At 40.4% G+C, this 19,050-nt stretch overlaps 1 protein-coding gene across 1 annotated transcript in view; it reads left to right on the forward strand.

The window, feature by feature from the left end:
* The window catches only part of DRC8 (dynein regulatory complex subunit 8), a 154,896-nt gene that overhangs the window by 99,540 nt on the left and 36,306 nt on the right, over positions 1-19,050 (forward strand). The window contains exon 3 of the mRNA XM_037013697.2: positions 6,664-6,736. Coding sequence (XP_036869592.2) covers positions 6,664-6,736 — 73 coding nt within the window. The remainder of the gene's footprint in view (positions 1-6,663; positions 6,737-19,050) is intronic.

The following is a 19,050-nucleotide window of genomic DNA, read 5'->3' on the forward strand; positions in this document are numbered from 1 at the left end:
CTTTTTTTCTGGATACACAGAAGGTCCCTGTCCTTCCTTTGGGGGCTGCAAACTCTAGCACATAGGACCATATAAGAAATAATGTGATGACATGTTAAAGCCAGGTTTTCAGAAAATGTATTTTAGTAATGGAAAAATGGTCCTCACTTGGTCAAAGGGACCTTTGGAAAAAGGCCTTTTTTGAATGCAGTAGTTCTGAGTAAAATTTAGCCATGATTTCAGCTTCATTTCATGGCTTTGCCAAAATAAGGTTAATCTGTGAAAAATGCCTTTCACAACGGACAGGTCTTTGTTTTGTTATGTGTTGTAAGTGGCATCTGGCACATAGTAGTCTTTGAGAAATATTTATTAAATAAGTGAAAATAATGATCAAATCCTGCTTTTTGTTCCTTAGAAATTTTTGAATTGCTTTTAACATTCTTTCTTATACTTAACCAATTATCATCAGTTCCCTAGAAGAGGTAAAATATTTTGCTGTCTTTTCTCTCTTAGAAGTGCATCAGTTGTCCTGAGTCAGGTCTTCACGTTTTTATTTTTAATTTTTTTGGTGGTATGGATTAACATTTTATATTAAATTTGTTATGTATAGTTGGCATAATATTTAATAGTTTCAGGTGTACAACATATTGATTTGACATTTATATACATTAAAAAAATACTGTGATCTATGTCGTTACCATCTGTTATACCAAGTTTGATGGTTTTGACCTTAGACTGCCCTTTAACGGGACTAATGGCCCAATGGTATGGCACTGGCTCCTCCTTGTGTCATGAATATGGTACTACACCCACTGAATGCTGGCCTGCCAAGATCCAGCCTGTCCCTCGACAGACATTCTAAGTGGCCCAAAGGGACTTATGCAGGTGCACCTTAGTCAAGGCTGTCCAAAGTCTCTGAGAGGAGCGTGAACAGAAGGGCATGACTGGTCTCCTCTCTAGAGGAGGCACCCCCTCCCTTGTCTGTTGTCGTGGCACCGTCCTCGTACATGTCATGGGGTCAGGGCACAGTAAACCCACAGTCCTTGACACTATGATCAAGAATTTCAGGAAGGGATGTTCAGAAAACTACAGAGTAAAATTAACTCCTGGCAGTTTGAATACCCTGTGTGAATCTGTATTGCCCATCTTTAGGCATGATCCTGTGGTGTGCAGAAGCTCAAGACTCTTTCCTTTCTAGTGCCTGATTCTCCTTTGCTATGGAGCCCCAGTTGCTGTTGGTGGGCTATGGGCAGGGCCGCCTTTCTGACTGCTGGCCTATCTCAGTCCACCATGGATTGCAGTTCATGTCAACCAGCCCTTTGTGAGCAAGAGCAATAGTGTTTCTGCTGGGGTCATTGTGGGTGGGGCTGCCCTCTGCCTGCCCTGCAGTGATGGCAGCAGCTGCTGGGCTAACAGGGTGGACAGGGTGGCTACACAGCTCTGGGGCAGTGTTCTGCAGCAGGTTGTATGACACCACAGGATCATGCCTTCATCATAAAGCCATTACTTTCTAGATCAGGAAGCATAGAGGATCCATCTAATGTAAAGGAAGAAACACGGAAACCCTGACAAAATGAGGAGGCAGAGGAATATGTTCCAAACAAAACTGCCGCAGGTTGTATAGTACTGTGGCAGGGCACATGGCAGCTGAACACTTAGGCACATGTCACCCGGCTGCGCCGCTGGGGAGTAGGAAGTAGTGCAGGTGCCTCCCTAATTGGGCTGAGATAAGACCCTGAAAACTGAAAAAGCCTTCCTCTGCCTGCTAGGTAGCAAAGTCTGATGCTGCTGGGCCCAACAGGCGCGTGGGCTGGCAGTGTGCAGGGAAGTGCCTTGGAGCTGAGCCCCAGTGAGGGTGATTGAGCTTTTGGGACTTCTGCAAATGCCTGACCTACTGGGCCAAGGGAGTGCTGGAGAGATGTGTCCACCTGCCCTTCCTCCTGTGGAAAGAGCTTGCCCAAATTTCACCCCTTTGGAACCCTTCCTGCTGCTGATAAATCTTTCAAACTGCTGCCTCTGCTCTGGGTCTCAGTGGGACCAGTGGAGCATGCCTGTCCTCGACAAGCAACAGGAGTCTCAGCCTCCCGTAGTGCTCCAACTTTCCCTGATGTCCACCCCCACTAATTGCCAAAACCAGTGCAGTGTGGACTCCTGTTCCCAGAGCAGATCTCCAGGATGAGGTGTGCAGTTTCTGAGCACCTGTTCCCTCCCTGCTCTCTTCCTCTTTCTTTTGCCTGTGGGCTGAGATGGGAGAAGAGCTTGGGTCCTGCTCGATTGTGGCTCTGCCACTTTATCCTTTTCTTTGCAGTCTTCTCTTCTTCACCAGGTGTAGGTGGTCTGTTCTGCAGTCTTCAGGTCATTTTCAGGGTTAGTTTTATTTGCTGTAGTTGCTTCCTTGGTGTGTGTGTGTTGAAGGAGGTTTCTGCCTTGCCTTCCTATGCCCCCATCTTTTTTCCCCAAACTCCCTTTTTCTTTTATCTTCTCATTAAGCTTTGAAATTTCTATTCTTTTCTAACCTGTCTAGACCTCTATCTCTTTTTCAGAAATCAACGGCCTGATCTTTTTCTGGCCTCTGTTCTTTCTTGCCCTTTGTCTTTTCTCTTAGCTTGACTTTAGGAGCCTTAAAACTCTAAATGCTAAATTGTTAGCTGTACACCTTCCTCCAGAATGACCAGAATCTCAGCTCCATCCACAAGCCATCTGGAGTTCTTCAGGGCCATCTGACCTGTTCTGCTGTGTTCTCATGTTCTTGGCACCAAAATCAGTGTGAGAGGAGCTCATGGACTCCTGGGTCTTCTGTGCTTCTGGCCTTATATTTCAGGACATGGGAGAACAAAAGAAGCTCTGAGTTACTTTCGTTTCTGCTGTAATTTCCCTTTCCTCTCCTCTCAGGGACTCTATTTAGGAACTTGAGGTAAAAGGTGTGTCGTGTGTCTTTATTTTTCTAAATCTCATCCAGTGCCATTTCCCTACTTGCCAAGATGAGTAACAATGCTGATACTAGTTTTTGTGGCTTTCCTATGGTACTGGGACCTTGGGGCTAATTCTGCCTTCAGGAAAAACAGTGAGGAGCAACACTATGCCAATGTGTCTGTGCCTGGAGGCAGGGCAGCGCCTGTGCTCTGCACACTGCTCAGCTGCAGGGGTCTGAGCTGGGCTGCCCGACCCAGGCTCTGTGCAGCAGAAGCTAGCAGGCATCCCCTAGCGTCTGTAGGTGGGCAGGTCTGGAGTAACTGCGTTCTTCAGGCCACTGTGGATTCACAGCCAGAGAATCTTTGTCTCATATCTGTCCAGTGTGTGTTTCAGGACTTGAGAGAAAGAAATGGCTTGATGCCTAGGGGACATCAGATAGGCTTTGTATTCTGTGATCCCCCTGGGCAAAGGGAGACTGATGTAGCTAGATTACATTACGGGTGATTACTTGGAAGTATGGCCTCTAGGGTTCAAATCCTAGTTCTGCAACTTGTTAAACTGGGCAGGTTAATCTCTGAATACAGAAGCCTACCTGGTAGGTAAAACATAGTGTCTTCCTTGAAATACTTAGAACTAGGCTGGAAACACTCTAAGGGCCAAACAGTCTGAGTTCTCTTAATATGGAGCACAGCTCTTGGCAGAATAGTCACTTGATAAATATAGTTCCTTCCCCTCCCTCTAATAACCTAATACTAAGAAAAGTATAAATGACATTCAGTACTCTCTGGATGCTCAGACAGGGGATTTGTGAAAGGCTATTAAATATTTTCACCTATAATGATTGAAATTGAAGTTGTAATATTTGAATGTTAATTAAATTTCACTTAACTAGAATATTTTAATTCCTTTACCAGTCTGGATAATATTAGTGGTGTTATATTTACTCTCTATTTTACTGAGAAAACATTTTAAATGAGAATATTTCAATTCTTCACTCAAAGAGGTTGCAGAATAAGTATCAGCTCATGAGAAAAACCTTTCAATAAATGTGGAAGGCAGGATATAACCTGTAGGTGTAAGTTCTTCAGAGGGAGTGGGTGAGGGATAGAGGAGCATCCCCTAAGCCTGCAGGGGGACCACTGCCCTTGCACTGGCGCAGGCCTCCAGGCGGGGCCCCATGGCCACTGAGCACTGGGCACCTGGCCCTGTCTCTCCCTCCTCAGGGAGCTCTGCTAACCAGGCCCTCATCAGTCTTCTAGGCTTGGCTCATTCCCACCACCATTAAAATATGCTCACATCTTTCTGGTCTTAAATTCAAAAAGATCTTCCCTGAGACCATGTCCCCTCCAGACATCACTCCTCCCCTTCACTCCATCCATCCCTCCTCCTTGGCAATGCAACCTGATTTCTCGCCCACCTTTCCCTGCAGCTCCCCTTGTCCAAATCCCAAGTGATGTGCTCCTCCACTAGTCTCGGCAGTCCTCAGGACCTACCCTGACCTCTTGGTAGCATTCCTCCCCAAGGATGACTCCTTTTTCCACCTCTGCTTAGCTTCCGTGACAGCCCATCTGTGGACTCTTGCTCACGCCCCCTTGTCTCCATGCAGTGTGCGTCCTCTTCCCTGTACTGTTGCTTCAGTGTGGGCACCTTGGGGCTCTTCCTGGTCATTCTTTTCCAGCCAGTCCACTCTTCTGCGGGGGGCTCCTCTGCCACCATGGATTCATCACTGGACCAAAGTCTGGCCCAGATCTTCTCCAGTGCTCTCACCCTATACGGGTCAAGTCTAGCATTTTTTGTTTACCCCACTTACAAGCTAGCTAGTCAGCCTATTGTTCTTCCATCTTCCATGGATGTTGGCAGAAGACATGAGACTCTTGGGTCAGCAACAAGGACTTCATTTAAATGTGGTTTAAAGTTTCTCAGAGAGGCACAAGGCAGGTGATTATGTTGCTGACACAGCACAGTGTAATTCTGATTTTCTCTTCAGGTACCTCTGTTCTCAAAGTCTGGCAGCAGCTGTTCCCTAGAAAAGCATTATCCAAAAGGAGTATTACATATATAACTAAAAATTTCTAGTAACAACATTAAAAAAAGGTGAAAGAAAAACAGGTAAAATTAATGTCAGCAATGTTTTATTTAACCCGATATGTCTAAAATATTATTTCAACATGTAATCAATTTTAAAGTTATTAATGAGATGTTTTACATTTTTTCATGCTAAGTTTTTGAAATCCATGTGTATTGCACACTTGCAGCCCATTTCAATTCAGACTCGCCACGTTTCAGATGTGCAAGAGCCCAATGCAGGTGGTGGCTGCTGCACTGCCTGGCAGGCTAGAGTGGCCCCCTCCCCCAGAACAGGCCAGCATGCAGGGGCTTTCAGGACTGTCCCCTCCTCTCTTTCCTAGCTTCTCCCTTCAAGTCAGTTAATGCAGGCTTTATTCTTGTCCTTTGGTTCTGGGTTCTCCCCTGTGCATAACACAAGCCTCCAAGGTAATGGAGGAGATGATCTGTGAATGTTGATTATCTGTGAATCGTATTTGTATCCCTACCTCATTAACTACTTATTCTAATGTACAGTAGCCAGTCTGACATTAGCCAGTTTCACGGATGAGACACCTGTAGGGACTGTTTGAGAGAGTCTAGTCTTATGAAATGTATTTAGCTTCCAGTAATACTGTCATGTTCAGATGCTGTCTGGATGAGAGAATGGGCATGGGACACCGTGTGAAAGCCTGAGACTGAGGGGCAAGGCAGGTGTGCAGCAGAGCTGGGGAAAGGTGCTACATGGTTGTAGCTCTTAATTGTTAGTAAGAGGTTACATCCTGCCTTCCACATTTATTGAAAGGTTTTTCTCATGAGCTGATACTTATTCTGCAACCTCTTTGAGTGAAGAATTGAAATATTCTCATTTAAAATGTTTTCTCAGTAAAATAGAGAGTAAATATAACACCACTAATATTATCCAGACTGGTAAAGGAATTAAAATATTCTAGTTAAGTGAAATTTAATTAACATTCAAATATTACAACTTCAATTTCAATCATTATAGGTGAAAATATTTAATAGCCTTTCACAAATCCCCTGTCTGAGCATCCAGAGAGTACTGAATGTCATTTATACTTTTCTTAGTATTAGGTTATTAGAGGGAGGGGAAGGAACTATATTTATCAAGTGACTATTCTGCCAAGAGCTGTGCTCCATATTAAGAGAACTCAGACTGTTTGGCCCTTAGAGTGTTTCCAGCCTAGTTCTAAGTATTTCAAGGAAGACACTATGTTTTACCTACCAGGTAGGCTTCTGTATTCAGAGATTAACCTGCCCAGTTTAACAAGTTGCAGAACTAGGATTTGAACCCTAGAGGCCATACTTCCAAGTACTCGCCCGTAATGTAAACTTCACCACAAACCTCTTGGGTAGACATTATCCTCCCCATTTTCCAGATGTGGAAACCGAGGCTCAAAATGTTAATTAATGCAAAATCTGCTAGTAAGTGGCTAACATTTCTTTTTTTAACTCTCCCTTCTTCCTTTTTCTTTTCTAGAACTTTCTGATTTTTGTCCAGGCAGGGCTTGCATTTGTAAACACCTCTCTTCTCTGTCTGGTTCACTTGCTTGCTTTTTTCTTTCCCCAGGAAATATCTTTTATCCTCATGAGGCAGTATGTATTGCGTGACTTTGTTACCTATGCTACATCTGCTCTCAAATAACTTAGAGAAACATGCCTTTTCAGAGTTTATATTCTAAAACTATTGATTCCTTTTTTCCCTAGAGAGATTGGAACAATTATCAGGTCACTAGGATGCTACCCTACTGAAGGAGAGCTACATGATCTGATTGCAGAGGTAAGTAGGCCTCAGAAAGTTTCACTAGGCAGACTCTCTGTGTGACTCCAGCTCCTGTAATTAAAAAACCTTCTTACCTGAAACCAAAAATGCCCCAAAACACTGAATGTGCTCAGAGAAAATATCAGAATAGCTGTGTGAATTAGCCAACCAACAGTATCTGCAAAAATTAATATCAGGTCTTGTAGAAATCGAGATGAGAATGTAACACAATGGAACGAGTAAAGACTCACCATAGTTACTACACTCTTTAAAGTTAGTTGAAGCAAGGTCAATAGACACAGGAGACTGACTCTATGTAGAAAGAATTTTGACAGATGAAAGGAATATAATAAATGTCAGTTCAACAGTATAGAAGCACAAGAGGAGACTGAAAGGAATTTTTATTTGGGAAAATAAAACTAACTTTCAGAACGAGTAGTAAATATAGCAAAATAACAAGAACTAACTTGACATTGACTAAACATTCTAAAAATTAAAAAAGATGAGTAGCCCAAGACCAGAGACTTTCATGCCCTATTTGGTTTTCCAGAAAAGTGTCTGGTCTAATTCAAGTGCAGCTTTCAGTTCAACAATACAGAGGCCTGAAGGGAAAGAAGCTACCTGGGCAAGCACCAGGAGAGGGATCTTCTCAGAATTGCTCATCTAGGATGTGGGTTTTGGTGGAAGCCAGGGATCAATAAAGAGAATATGGGCACAGGGCAAGGAAGGGGGGTCATTTATTTCCATGCTCCTTGGACCCAGCACAGTACTTGCTTGTTCATCACTGCACAGAAGAGAAGGAATTGTGACTGGTGAGTGGCTTAAATGCCATATCAGTTGTCCATAATAATACCAACTTCAAAGTTTGCTTCAAAGATAAATAATTTATGAGAAGACATGTTTTGAATCCTGAAGTGCTATATAGAGTTAAGGAGTGGAACATTAGGAACTTCATTGCCTGCATATTACCACCTTGGTAACTGATTTTTCTTCTTTTTTCTCAAAGTATAGGTGATATTAGTTTCAGGTGTGCAATAGTGATTGGACATTTATATATATTACAAAATGCTCACCACAAGTGTAGTTACTGTCTCTGTAAAGTTATTACAATATTATTGATTATATTCCTCATGCTGTACCTTTGATCTCCATGACTTATCTATTTTATAAATGGAAGCCTATACTTCCTCATCCCCTGACCTATTTTACCCATCCCCCACAACCCACTCCCTTCTGGCAATCACCAGTTTGTCTCCATGTATGAGTTCATTTCAGCATGTTTGTTTTGTTATTTAGATTCCACATATATGTGAAATCATATGGTATTTGTCTTTCTCTATCTGACTTACTCATTTAGCATAATACCTATAGGTCTATCCATGTTGTCAGTGGCAAGATTATGTTCTTTTTTTATGAGTGAGTAATACTCCATTGTGCATATGTCCCACATCTTCCTTATCCATTCATCTACTGATGGACACTTTGGTTGCTTCCAGCCTAGCTGCTGTACATAAAGCTGCAATAAAAACAGGAATGCATGTATCTTTTTGAATTTTGTTTTCTTGGGTAAATACTCAGAAGTGGAATTACTGGGTTGTATGGTATTTCAATTTTAATTTTTTTGAAGAACCTGTTTCCTGTAGTGTTCCTATACTGTTTTCCATAGTGGCTGCACCATTTTATATTCCTACCAACAGTGCATGAAGGTTCCCTTTTCTCCACATCCTCACCAACACTTGTTATTTCTTTTTGATAGTGGCCATTCTGACTGAAGTAAAGCAGTATCAATTTTTCATAAGCATTTAAAAATAGTCAATAAAGTAGGAAATATTTACATTGTTTTTCCATTTGGTGATCTAATAAAGATATTTTTATTCAAAGTAAGGGGAAAAACTCTTGTTTTTCCTAATGTGGCCCTCAAATTAAAAAGAAAAGTATTGATCTCTGCCTTAAAATGTTTATCAACAAAGCTAGAATTGGTGTGAGGAAAATGAAAGTTGACATTATGGAAGAGATGGGAACTGGAAGGTGAATTTACAGTGAAATCATAATTATTGCATATAATTCAGTAGAGTAAGTGGAGCAGTAATGAAAAGTGCCTCAGGAAAATCAGAAAAGAAGAAGCTTTAGAGCCTGATTCTCTTACAGTTTGTTTGTTTTAATCTGTAGTAGGGGTCAGCAACTCCTGGGCCAGATCCAGCCCATCGTCTGTTTTTTTTTTATTAAAGTATCATTGATAAACAATCTTACAAAGGTTTCACATGAGCAACATTGATGGGACATATAGGTTGCTTCCATATCTTGGCTATTGTACATAATGCAGCAAAAAACATAGGGGTGCATATATCTTTTCACATCAGGGATATTGTTTTCTTAGGATAAATTCTTAGGAGTGGAATTACTGGGTCAAACGGTATTTCTATTTTTAGTTTTTTGAGGAACCTTCATACTGCTTTCCACAATGGTTGAACCATTTTACATTCCCACCAGCAGTGTAGGAGGGTTCCCCTTTCTCTACATCCTCACCAGCACTTGCTGTTTCTGTCTTTTGGAAAGTAGCCATCCTAACTGGTGTGAGGTGGTATCTCATTGTGGTTTTAATTCGCATTTCCCTGATGATTAGCGATGTGAAGCATCTTTTCATGTGTCTTTTGGCCATTCGAATTTCTTTCTTTTTTTTTTTTTGAGAGGACATCTCTCATATTTATTGATCAAATGGTTGTTAACAACAATAAAATTCTGTATAGAGGGGTCAATGCTCAATGCACAATCATTAATCCATCTCAAGCCTAATTCTAGTCAGTCTCCAATCTTCTGAAGCATAACGAACAAGGTCTTACATGGTGAACGAATTCTTACATAGTGAATAAGTTCTTACATGGTGAACACTACAAGGGCAGTCATTACAGAAACTTTCAGTTTTGATCACGCATTATGAATTATAAACAATCAGGTCAAATATGAATATTCATTTGATTTTTATACTTGATTTATATGTGGATCCCACATTTCTCCCTTTATTATTTTTATTTTTAATAAACTGCTGAAGTAGGTAGATGCAAGATAAAGGTAGAAAACATAGTTTAGTGTTGTAAGAGAGCAATTGTAGATGATCAGGTGTGTGCCTGTAGACTATGTGTTAATCCAAGCTAGACAAGGGCAATAAAACATCCACAGATGCAGATTTCTCTCAAAACAGGGGGGGTGAGGTTCTGAGCCTCACCACTGTTGATCCCCAATTTCTCATCTGATGGTGCCCCTGCGACTGTGCCTGTCTTAGGTTGTTCCTCCCTTGAGGAATCTTACCCGTCTCTGGCTAACCAGTCATCTTCCGGGGCCATACAGGGAAATGTAAAGTTGGTAAGTGAGAGAGAAGCCATATTGTTTGAAAAGGTTAGCTTTTTACTTCTTTGCAGATTTATGCCCTGTGGCTTCTATGCCCAGCACTTGTCTCGAGGTATCTTTACCACCTGGAGGAATTATAATGCTTGGTAAATTCAATATGAGGCAAGAATTCTATTTAAGGGTTGTAATTAGGAAGGAACAAGAAAAGCTATAGAGGTAGCATATGGAAGAAAACATGGGAGGATTGATTATTTCTTTGACATATCTTCTTGTAGATTACCTTAAGCATGTATAGGTTTTAAACTCCTAACTAACTTGCGCACACATATTAACATAATAGGAATATGGTGACATAAACTAAGTAAATCTATAATTACCAGCCATCTCCAGTGAAGCCAAGAAAACCAGTTAGGCACCCTAGGCATTTGTGAGGATTTGTCTATGATATGATGGATATTGTCCAACTGTACTTGAACAGTCTGAGAGAAATCAGACAAATTAAAGCATCCCATTTCTGGGATCTGTTCACATCCCATATGTTCTTTTAACTGTAGATAGTCAATACTCATAAGATTTTGGAGCGCTACAACTTGCACCCCTCCCAACTCCTGATTGAGTTCCAACAGTAGAGATCCAGTCAAATTTGTTGTCTGACTGTATGCACATGCCAGCCTAGACATCTCCCTCCTCATTCCAGTGGCAAGTCCAGGAAACAGTGGGATGGATGCAGCCACTACCGCAGCATCACCCGGATCCCTGTGGAGGCTTTTTGATGATCATCCCCCGGCATGAGTCCTCCAGAGAGTGCTGATGCCGGAAGCTCCTCCTCATACCGTATCTTAGTTCATTTTCTGGGTAGCCAAGCTAGGCTTTGATCTTCTGCATAAAAACAAACAGACCGGGGGCGGAGCCAGGATGGCAGCATGAGTAGAGCAGGGGAACTCTCCTCCCAAAACCACATAGAATTATGAAAATATAACAAAGACAACTCTTCCTAAAATAGTGTCCAGAGGACACAGGACAACATCCAGACCACATCCACACCTGCGAGAACCCAGTGACTCACGAAGGGGGTAAGATACAAGCCCCGGCCCGGCGGGACCCAAGCGCCCCTCCCCCCGGATCCCGGCGGGTGGAAAGAAACCAGAGCGTTTTTTTTTTCTTTTTTGGCGAGTGCTTTTTGGAAGCCTTAAAGGGACAGGGACCCCAATACTAGGGAAACAGGGCAGTAAGACCGGTGAGCGGGCACCTGACACCGGCGCCTGAGGACAAAGAAAATCACGCGTTTCTCCCTTTTTTTTTTGGCGACTGCTTTTTGGAAGCCTTAAGGGGACAGGGACCCCAATACTAGGGAAACAGGGCAGAAAGACCAGTGAGCGGGTGCCTGAGACTGGCGCCTGAGGACAAACAATATCACGCGTTTCTCCCTTTTTTTTTTTCCTCTTTCGTTGTTGCTGTTGTTGTTTTGGTTTGGAGAGTGCTTTTTGGAAGTCTTAAAGGGGCAGGACAGGACACTTAGCCCAGAGGCAGGGAATCTAGGGATCTCTGGGCACTCTAACCACCTGGGCAACAGGGAACACAGAGGCCCATTACGGAGATAATTAGCCTCCCAGCAGCTTCACCTCCAAAGGGGCTCCACCATTTTGGAGGAGAAGCCCCAGCCAGGTCACGCCCACAGCGACAGTGGAGATAAACTCCATTGCAACCGGGCAGGAAGCAGAAGCCCTGTCTGCACACAGCTATCCAGCACAAGCCACTACAGGTCGCTATTCTCCCAGGAGAGGAAGGCCACAAACCAACAAGAAGGGAAGCTCTTCCAGCGGTCACTTGTACCAGCTCTGCAAACTATCTCTATCACCATGAAAAGGCAAAACTACAGGCAGACAAAGATCACAGAGACAACACCTGAGAAGGAGACAGACCTAACCAGTCCTCCTGAAAAAGAATTCAAACTACAAATCATGACCATGCTGACAGAGATGCAGAGAAAAATGCAAGAGAAATGGGATGAGATGCAGAGAAAAATGCAAGAGCAATGGGATGAAGTCTGGAGGGAGATCACAGATGTCAGGAAGGAGATCACAGAAGTGAAACAATCCCTGGAAGGATTTATAAGCAGAATGGATAAGATGCAAGAGGCCATTGAAGGAATAGAAACCAGAGAAAAGGAACGTATAGAAGCTGACATAGAGAGAGATAAAAGGATCTCCAGGAACGAAACAACACTAGGAGAATTATGTGACCAATCCAAAAGGAATAATATTTGTATTATTGGGGTGCCAGAAGAAGAAGACAGAGGAAAAGGGACAGAAAGTCTCTTTGAAGAAATAATTGCTGAAAACCTCCCCGAACTGGGGGAGAAAATAATCGAACAGACCACGGAAATACACAGAACCCCCAACAGAAAGGATCCAAGGAGGACAACACCAAGACACATAATAATTAAAATGGCAAGGTTCAAGGACAAGGAAAGAGTATTAAAGGCAGCTAAAGAGAAAAAGGTCACCTACAAAGGAAAACCCATCATGCTAACATCAGACATCTTGAGAGTAACCCTACAGGCCAGAAGAAAATGGCATGATATATTTAATGCAATGAAACATAATGGCCTTGAACCAAGGATACTGTATCCAGCACGACTATCATTTAAATACGATGGCGGGATTAAACAATTCCCAGACAAGCAAAAGCTGAGGGAATTTGCTTCCCACAAACCACCTCTACAAGGCATCTTACAGGGACTGCTCTAGATGGGAGCACTCCAAAAAAGAGCACAAAACAAAACATACAACATATGAAGAACACAGGAGGAAGAATAAGAAGGGAGAGAAGAAAAGAATCTCCAGGCAGTGTATATAACAGCTCAATAAGCAGCTAAGTTAGGCAGTAAGTTACTAAAGAAGCTAACCTTGAACCTTTGGTAACCACGAATCTAAAGCCTGCAATGGCAATAAGTACATATCTCTCAATAGTCACCGTAAATGTAAATGGACTTAATGCATCAATCAAAGGACACAGAGTAATAGAATGGATAAAAAAGCAAGTCCCATCTATATGCTGCTTACAAGAAACTCACCTCAAACCCAAAGACGAGCACAGACTAAAAGTCAAGGGATGGAAAAACATATTTCAGGCAAACAACAGTGAGAAGAAAGCAGGGGTTGCAGTACTAATATCACACTAAATAGACTTCAAAACAAAGAAAGTAACAAGAGATAAAGAAGGACACTACATAATGATAAAGGGCTCAGTCCAACAAGAGGATATAACCATTCTAAATATATGTGCATCCAACACAGGAGCACCAGCATTTGTGAAACAAATACTAACAGAACTAAAGAGGGAAATAGACTGCAATGCATTCATTTTAGGAGACTTCAACACACCACTCACCCCAAAGGATAGATCCACCGGGCAGAAAATAAGTAAGGACACACAGGCATTGAACAACACACTAGAACAAATGGACCTAACAGACATCTATAGAACTCTACATCCAAAAGCAACAGGATATACATTCTTCTCAAGTGCACATGGAACATTCTCCAGAATAGACCACATACTAGCTCACAAAAAGAGCCTCAGTAAATTCCAAAATATTGAAATTCTACCAACCAATTTTTCAGACCACAAAGGTATAAAACTAGAAATAAATTCTACAAAGAAAACAAAAAGGCTCACAAACACATGGAGGCTTAACAACATGCTTCTAAATAATCAATGGATCAATGAAGAAATCAAAATACAGATCAAGGAATATATACAAACAAATGACAACAACAACACAAAGCCCCAACTTCTGTGGGATGCAGTGAAAGCAGTCTTAAGAGGAAAGTATATAGCGATCCAGGCACACTTGAAGAAGGAAGAACAATCCCAAATGAATAGTCTAACATCACAATTATCGAAACTGGAAAAAGAAGAACAAATGAGGCCTAAAGTCAGCAGAAGGAGCGACATAATAAAGATCAGAGAAGAAATAAACAAAATTGAGAAGAATAAAACAATAGCAAAAATCAACGACACCAAGAGCTGGTTCTTTGAGAAAATAAACAAAATAGATAAGCCTCCAGCCAAACTTATTAAGAGAAAAAGAGAATCAACACAAATCAACATAATCAGAAATGAGAATGGAAAAATCACAACAGACCCCACGGAAATACAAGGAATTATTAAAGACTACTATGAAAACCTATATTCTAACAAGCTGGAAAACCTAGAAGAAATGGACAACTTCCTAGAAAAATACAACCTCCCAAGACTGACCAAGGAAGAAACACAAAAGTTAAACAAACCAATTACAAGCAAAGAAATTGAAACGGTAATCAAAAAACTTCCCAAGAACAAAACCCCGGGGCCGGACGGATTTACCTCAGAATTTTATCAGACACACAGAGAAGACATAATACCCATTCTCCTTAAAGTGTTCCAAAAAATAGAAGAGGAGGGAATACTCCCAAACTCATTCTATGAAGCCAACATCACCCTAATACCAAAACCAGGCAAAGACCCCAGCAAAAAAGAAAATTACAGACCAATATCCCTGAGGAATGTAGATGCAAAAATACTCAATACAATATTAGCAAACAGAATTCAACAATATATCAAAAGGATCATACACCATGACCAAGTGGGATTCATCCCAGGGATGCAAGGATGGTACAACATTCGAAAATCCATGAGCATCATCCACCACATCAACAAAAAGAAATACAAAAACCACATGATCATCTCCAAAGATGCTGAAAAAGCATTTGACAAAATTCAACATCCGTTCATGATAAAACTCTCAGCAGAATGGGAATAGAGGGCAAGTACCTCAACATAATAAAGGCCATATATGATAAACCCACAGTCAGCATTATACTGAACAGCGGGAAGCTGAAAGCATTTCCTCTGAGATCGGGAACCAGACAGGGATGCCCACTCTCCCCACTGTTATTTAACATAGTACTGGAGGTCCTAGCCATGGCAATCAGACAATACAAAGAAATACAAGGAATCCAGATTGGTAAAGAAGAAGTTAAACTGTCACTGTTTGCAGATGATATGATACTGTACATAAAAAACCCTAAAGACTCCACTCCAAAACTACTAGAACTGATATCGGAATACAGCAAAGTTGCAGGATACAAAATTAACACACAGAAATCTGTAGCTTTCCTATACTCTAACAATGAACCAATAGAAAAAGAAATCAGGAAAACAATTCCATTCACAATTGCATCAAAAAGAATAAAACACCTAGGAATAAACCTAAGCAAAGAAGTGAAAGACTTATACTCTGAAAACTACAAGTCACTCTTAAGAGAAATTAAAGGGGACACTAACAAATGGAAACTCATCCCATGCTCATGCCTATGAAGAATTAATATTGTCAAAATGGCCATCATGCATAAAGCAATATGCAGATTTGATGCAATCACTATCAAATTAACAGCAACATTCTTCAATGAATTCGAACAAAGAATTCAAAAATTCATATGGAAACACCTAAGTCACCAAATAGCCAAGCAATCCTGAGAAAGAAGAATAAAGTAGGGGGCATCTCACTCCCCAACTTCAAGCTCTACTACAAAGCCATAGTAATCAAGACAATCTGGTACTGGCACAAGAACAGAGCCACAGTCCAGTGGAACAGACTAGAGACTCCAGAAATTAACCCAAACATATATGGACAATTGATATTTGATAAAGGAGCCATGGACATACAATGGCAAAATGACAGTCTCTTCAACAGATGGTGCTGGCAAAACTGGACAGCTACATGTAGGAGAATGAAACTGGACCATTGTCTAATCCCATATACAAAGGTAAACTCAAAATGGATCAAAGACCTGAATGTAAGTCATGAAACCATTAAACTCTTGGAAAAAAACATAGGTAAAAACCTCTTAAACATAAACATGAGTGACCTCTTCTTGAACATATCTCCCCAGTCAAGGAAAACAACAGCAAAAATGAGCAAGTGGGACTACATTAAGCTGAAAAGCTTCTGTACAGCGAAAGACACCATCAATAGGACAAAAAGGAACCCTACAGTATGGGGGAATATATTTGAAAATGACAGATCCGAGAAAGGCTTGACGTCCAGAATATATAAAGAGCTCACACGCCTCAACAAACAAAAAACAAATAACCCAATTAAAAAATGGGAAGAGGAACTGAACAGACAGTTCTCTAAAAAAGAAATACAGATGGCCAACAGACACATGAAAAGATGCTCCACATCGCTAATTATCAGAGAAATGCAAATTAAAACTACAATGAGGTATCACCTCACACCAGTAGGGATGGCTGCCATCCAAAAGACAAACAACAACAAATGCTGGCGAGGCTGTGGAGAAAGGGGAACCCTCCTACACTGCTGGTGGGAATGTAAATTAGTTCAACCATTGTGGAAAGCAGTATGGAGGTTCATCAAAATGCTCAAAACAGACCTACCATTTGACCCCGGAATTCCACTCCTAGGAATTTACCCTAAGAACGCAGCAATCAAGTTTGAGAAAGACAGATGCACCCCTATGTTTATCGCAGCACTGTTTACAATAGCCAAGAATTGGAAGCAACCTAAATGTCCATCGGTAGATGAATGTATAAAGAAGATGTGGTACATATACACAATGGAATACCACTCAGCCATAAGAAGAGGGAAAATCCTACCATTTGCAGCAACATGGATGGAGCTGGAGAGTATTATGCTCAGTGAAATAAGCCAGGAGGAGAAAGACAAGTATCAAATGATTTCACTCATCTGTGGAGTATAAGAACAAAGAAAAAAAAATGAAGGAACAAAACATCAGTAGACTCACAGAACCCAAGAATGGACTAACAGTTACCAGAGGAAAAGGGACTGGGGAGGATGGGTGGGAAGGGAGGGATAAGGGGAGAAATAAAAGGGGCACCATGATTAGCATGTATAATGTGTGTGTGGGGCATGGCAAGGGCTGTACAACACAGGGAAGACAAGTAGTGATTCTATAGCATCTTACATTGATGGACAGTGACTGTAAGGGGCTATGTGGGGGGGACTTGGTGATGTGGGGAGTCTAGTAAACATAATGTTCCTCATGTATTTGAGAATTAATGATACCAAAAGAAAAAAAAGAAAACTTCTCAACCTGACTAAGGGCATCTACAAAAAACCTAAACCTTACGTACTCACTAATGAAAGGCCCAATGCTTTCCACCTAAAATCAAGACAAGGTTAAAGGTGCTTGTGTTCATCACTCCTATTTATCATTGTATTTGAAGTCCTAGCCAGTGCAATAACACTAGAAAAATAATAAAAGATGCACAGTTTGGTAAAGGAAAAGCAAAGCTATCTGTTTCAGACAACACGATGGTTCATGCAGAAAATCCTAAGAAGTTTATCAAAAAGCTACTAAAACTTACATGTGAATTTAGTTAGGTCACAGGATACAAGGTCAACACACAAAATTAATTATACTTCTGTAAAATAGGAATGAACAGAATTAGAAAAATTAAATTAAGTAAACAACACCATTTACAATAGCATACAAAGTGGAATAATAAATTTGACAAAAGATAAGCAAGACTTATACACTAAAAACAGCAAATGTAGTACAGGGAAATTAAGATCTAAATAAATGGATAGATACACATGTTTGTGGATTGGAAAACAACATTGTTAATATGGCAGTTCTCAGATTGATCTATAGATTGAATACATTTTCAACCGACATTATAGCAGGCTTTTTTGAAGAAATTTACAAGCACTTTCTGAAATTTGTATGAAAAAGCAGAGGACTCAGAGTAACCAGAATAATTTTGAAAAGGAAGAGCAAGTCTGGACTTATTCTACCAGATTGCAAGATTTACTATTAAGCTATAGCAATCAAGACAGTGTGATATTTGTGCACTGATAAATGTAGATCATTGGGACAGATTAGAGAATTCAAAATCAGAACCATATTTATACCTTTGAAAAAGGTGCCAAGGTAATTTATTGATAAAAGGATAATCATTTCAATAAATTGTGCTAGAGCAAATGAATGTCTGAATAGAAAGAAAACAAACTTAAGTACTTTTTTTCCATATATGAAAGTTAAGTTGAAATGGATCATAGACTTGAATATAGGAGCTTAAACTATAAAACTTCTAGAAGAAAAAGGGGATTGTGTGATAGTGAGTTAGCCAAAGATTTCTTAGGACACAAAAAGCATGAATCATGAGAAAAACAATGATTAACCTCATCAATATTAAAAATAATTTCCCATCAAATGATAGTGTTAAAAGACAAATGCAAGTCATAGAAATACTGGATAAATATTGCAAATTATATTTGCAAATAATTTACTTGATATTGTATCCATAATATATGAACATGTGTTTCAGCTAATATTAAGAAAGCAATCAACCCAATTTATAAAATAGCTAAAGATTTGAATAGACATTTTGTAAAAAGTGAATATATGAATGGCCAATAAACACATAAAAGATGATGACATCTGTAGTAATTGAAGATAACACCCACTAAGATGGCTAACATTTAGAAGTCTGAAAATTAACTGCTGACAAGGATTTAGAGCAGCTGGAACTCTCATACATTGCTGGTAGAAAAACAAAATAAAATCACTTTGGAAAACAGTGTGTCATTATCTTACAAAGATGAACATACATTTATTATACAACCCAGCAATCCCACATGTAACTATTTACCCAAGAAAAATGAATGTTTTATGTCCATAGAAAGACTTATAAGCCAATGTCATTAATAGCACTAATCATAATAGCCAACAAACTAAAAACAACCTAAATATTTATCAGCTGGGAAATAGATAAATAAATACTGTGTACTAGTACTCTACTCAGCAATAAAAAGGAACAAAATAGTGACACATGTATAGCATGAATGAATCTTAACAAGAATCTGTTAAGTGAAGGGAGTCAAACATAAGAGATGTTATGATTTCATATATACAAAATTGTAGAAAAGACAAAACCTAGTGTCAGAAAGCAGATTA

The sequence above is a fragment of the Manis javanica genome, chromosome 11 (genome assembly GCF_040802235.1).
Source record: "Manis javanica isolate MJ-LG chromosome 11, MJ_LKY, whole genome shotgun sequence".
NCBI lineage: Eukaryota > Metazoa > Chordata > Mammalia > Pholidota > Manidae > Manis > Manis javanica.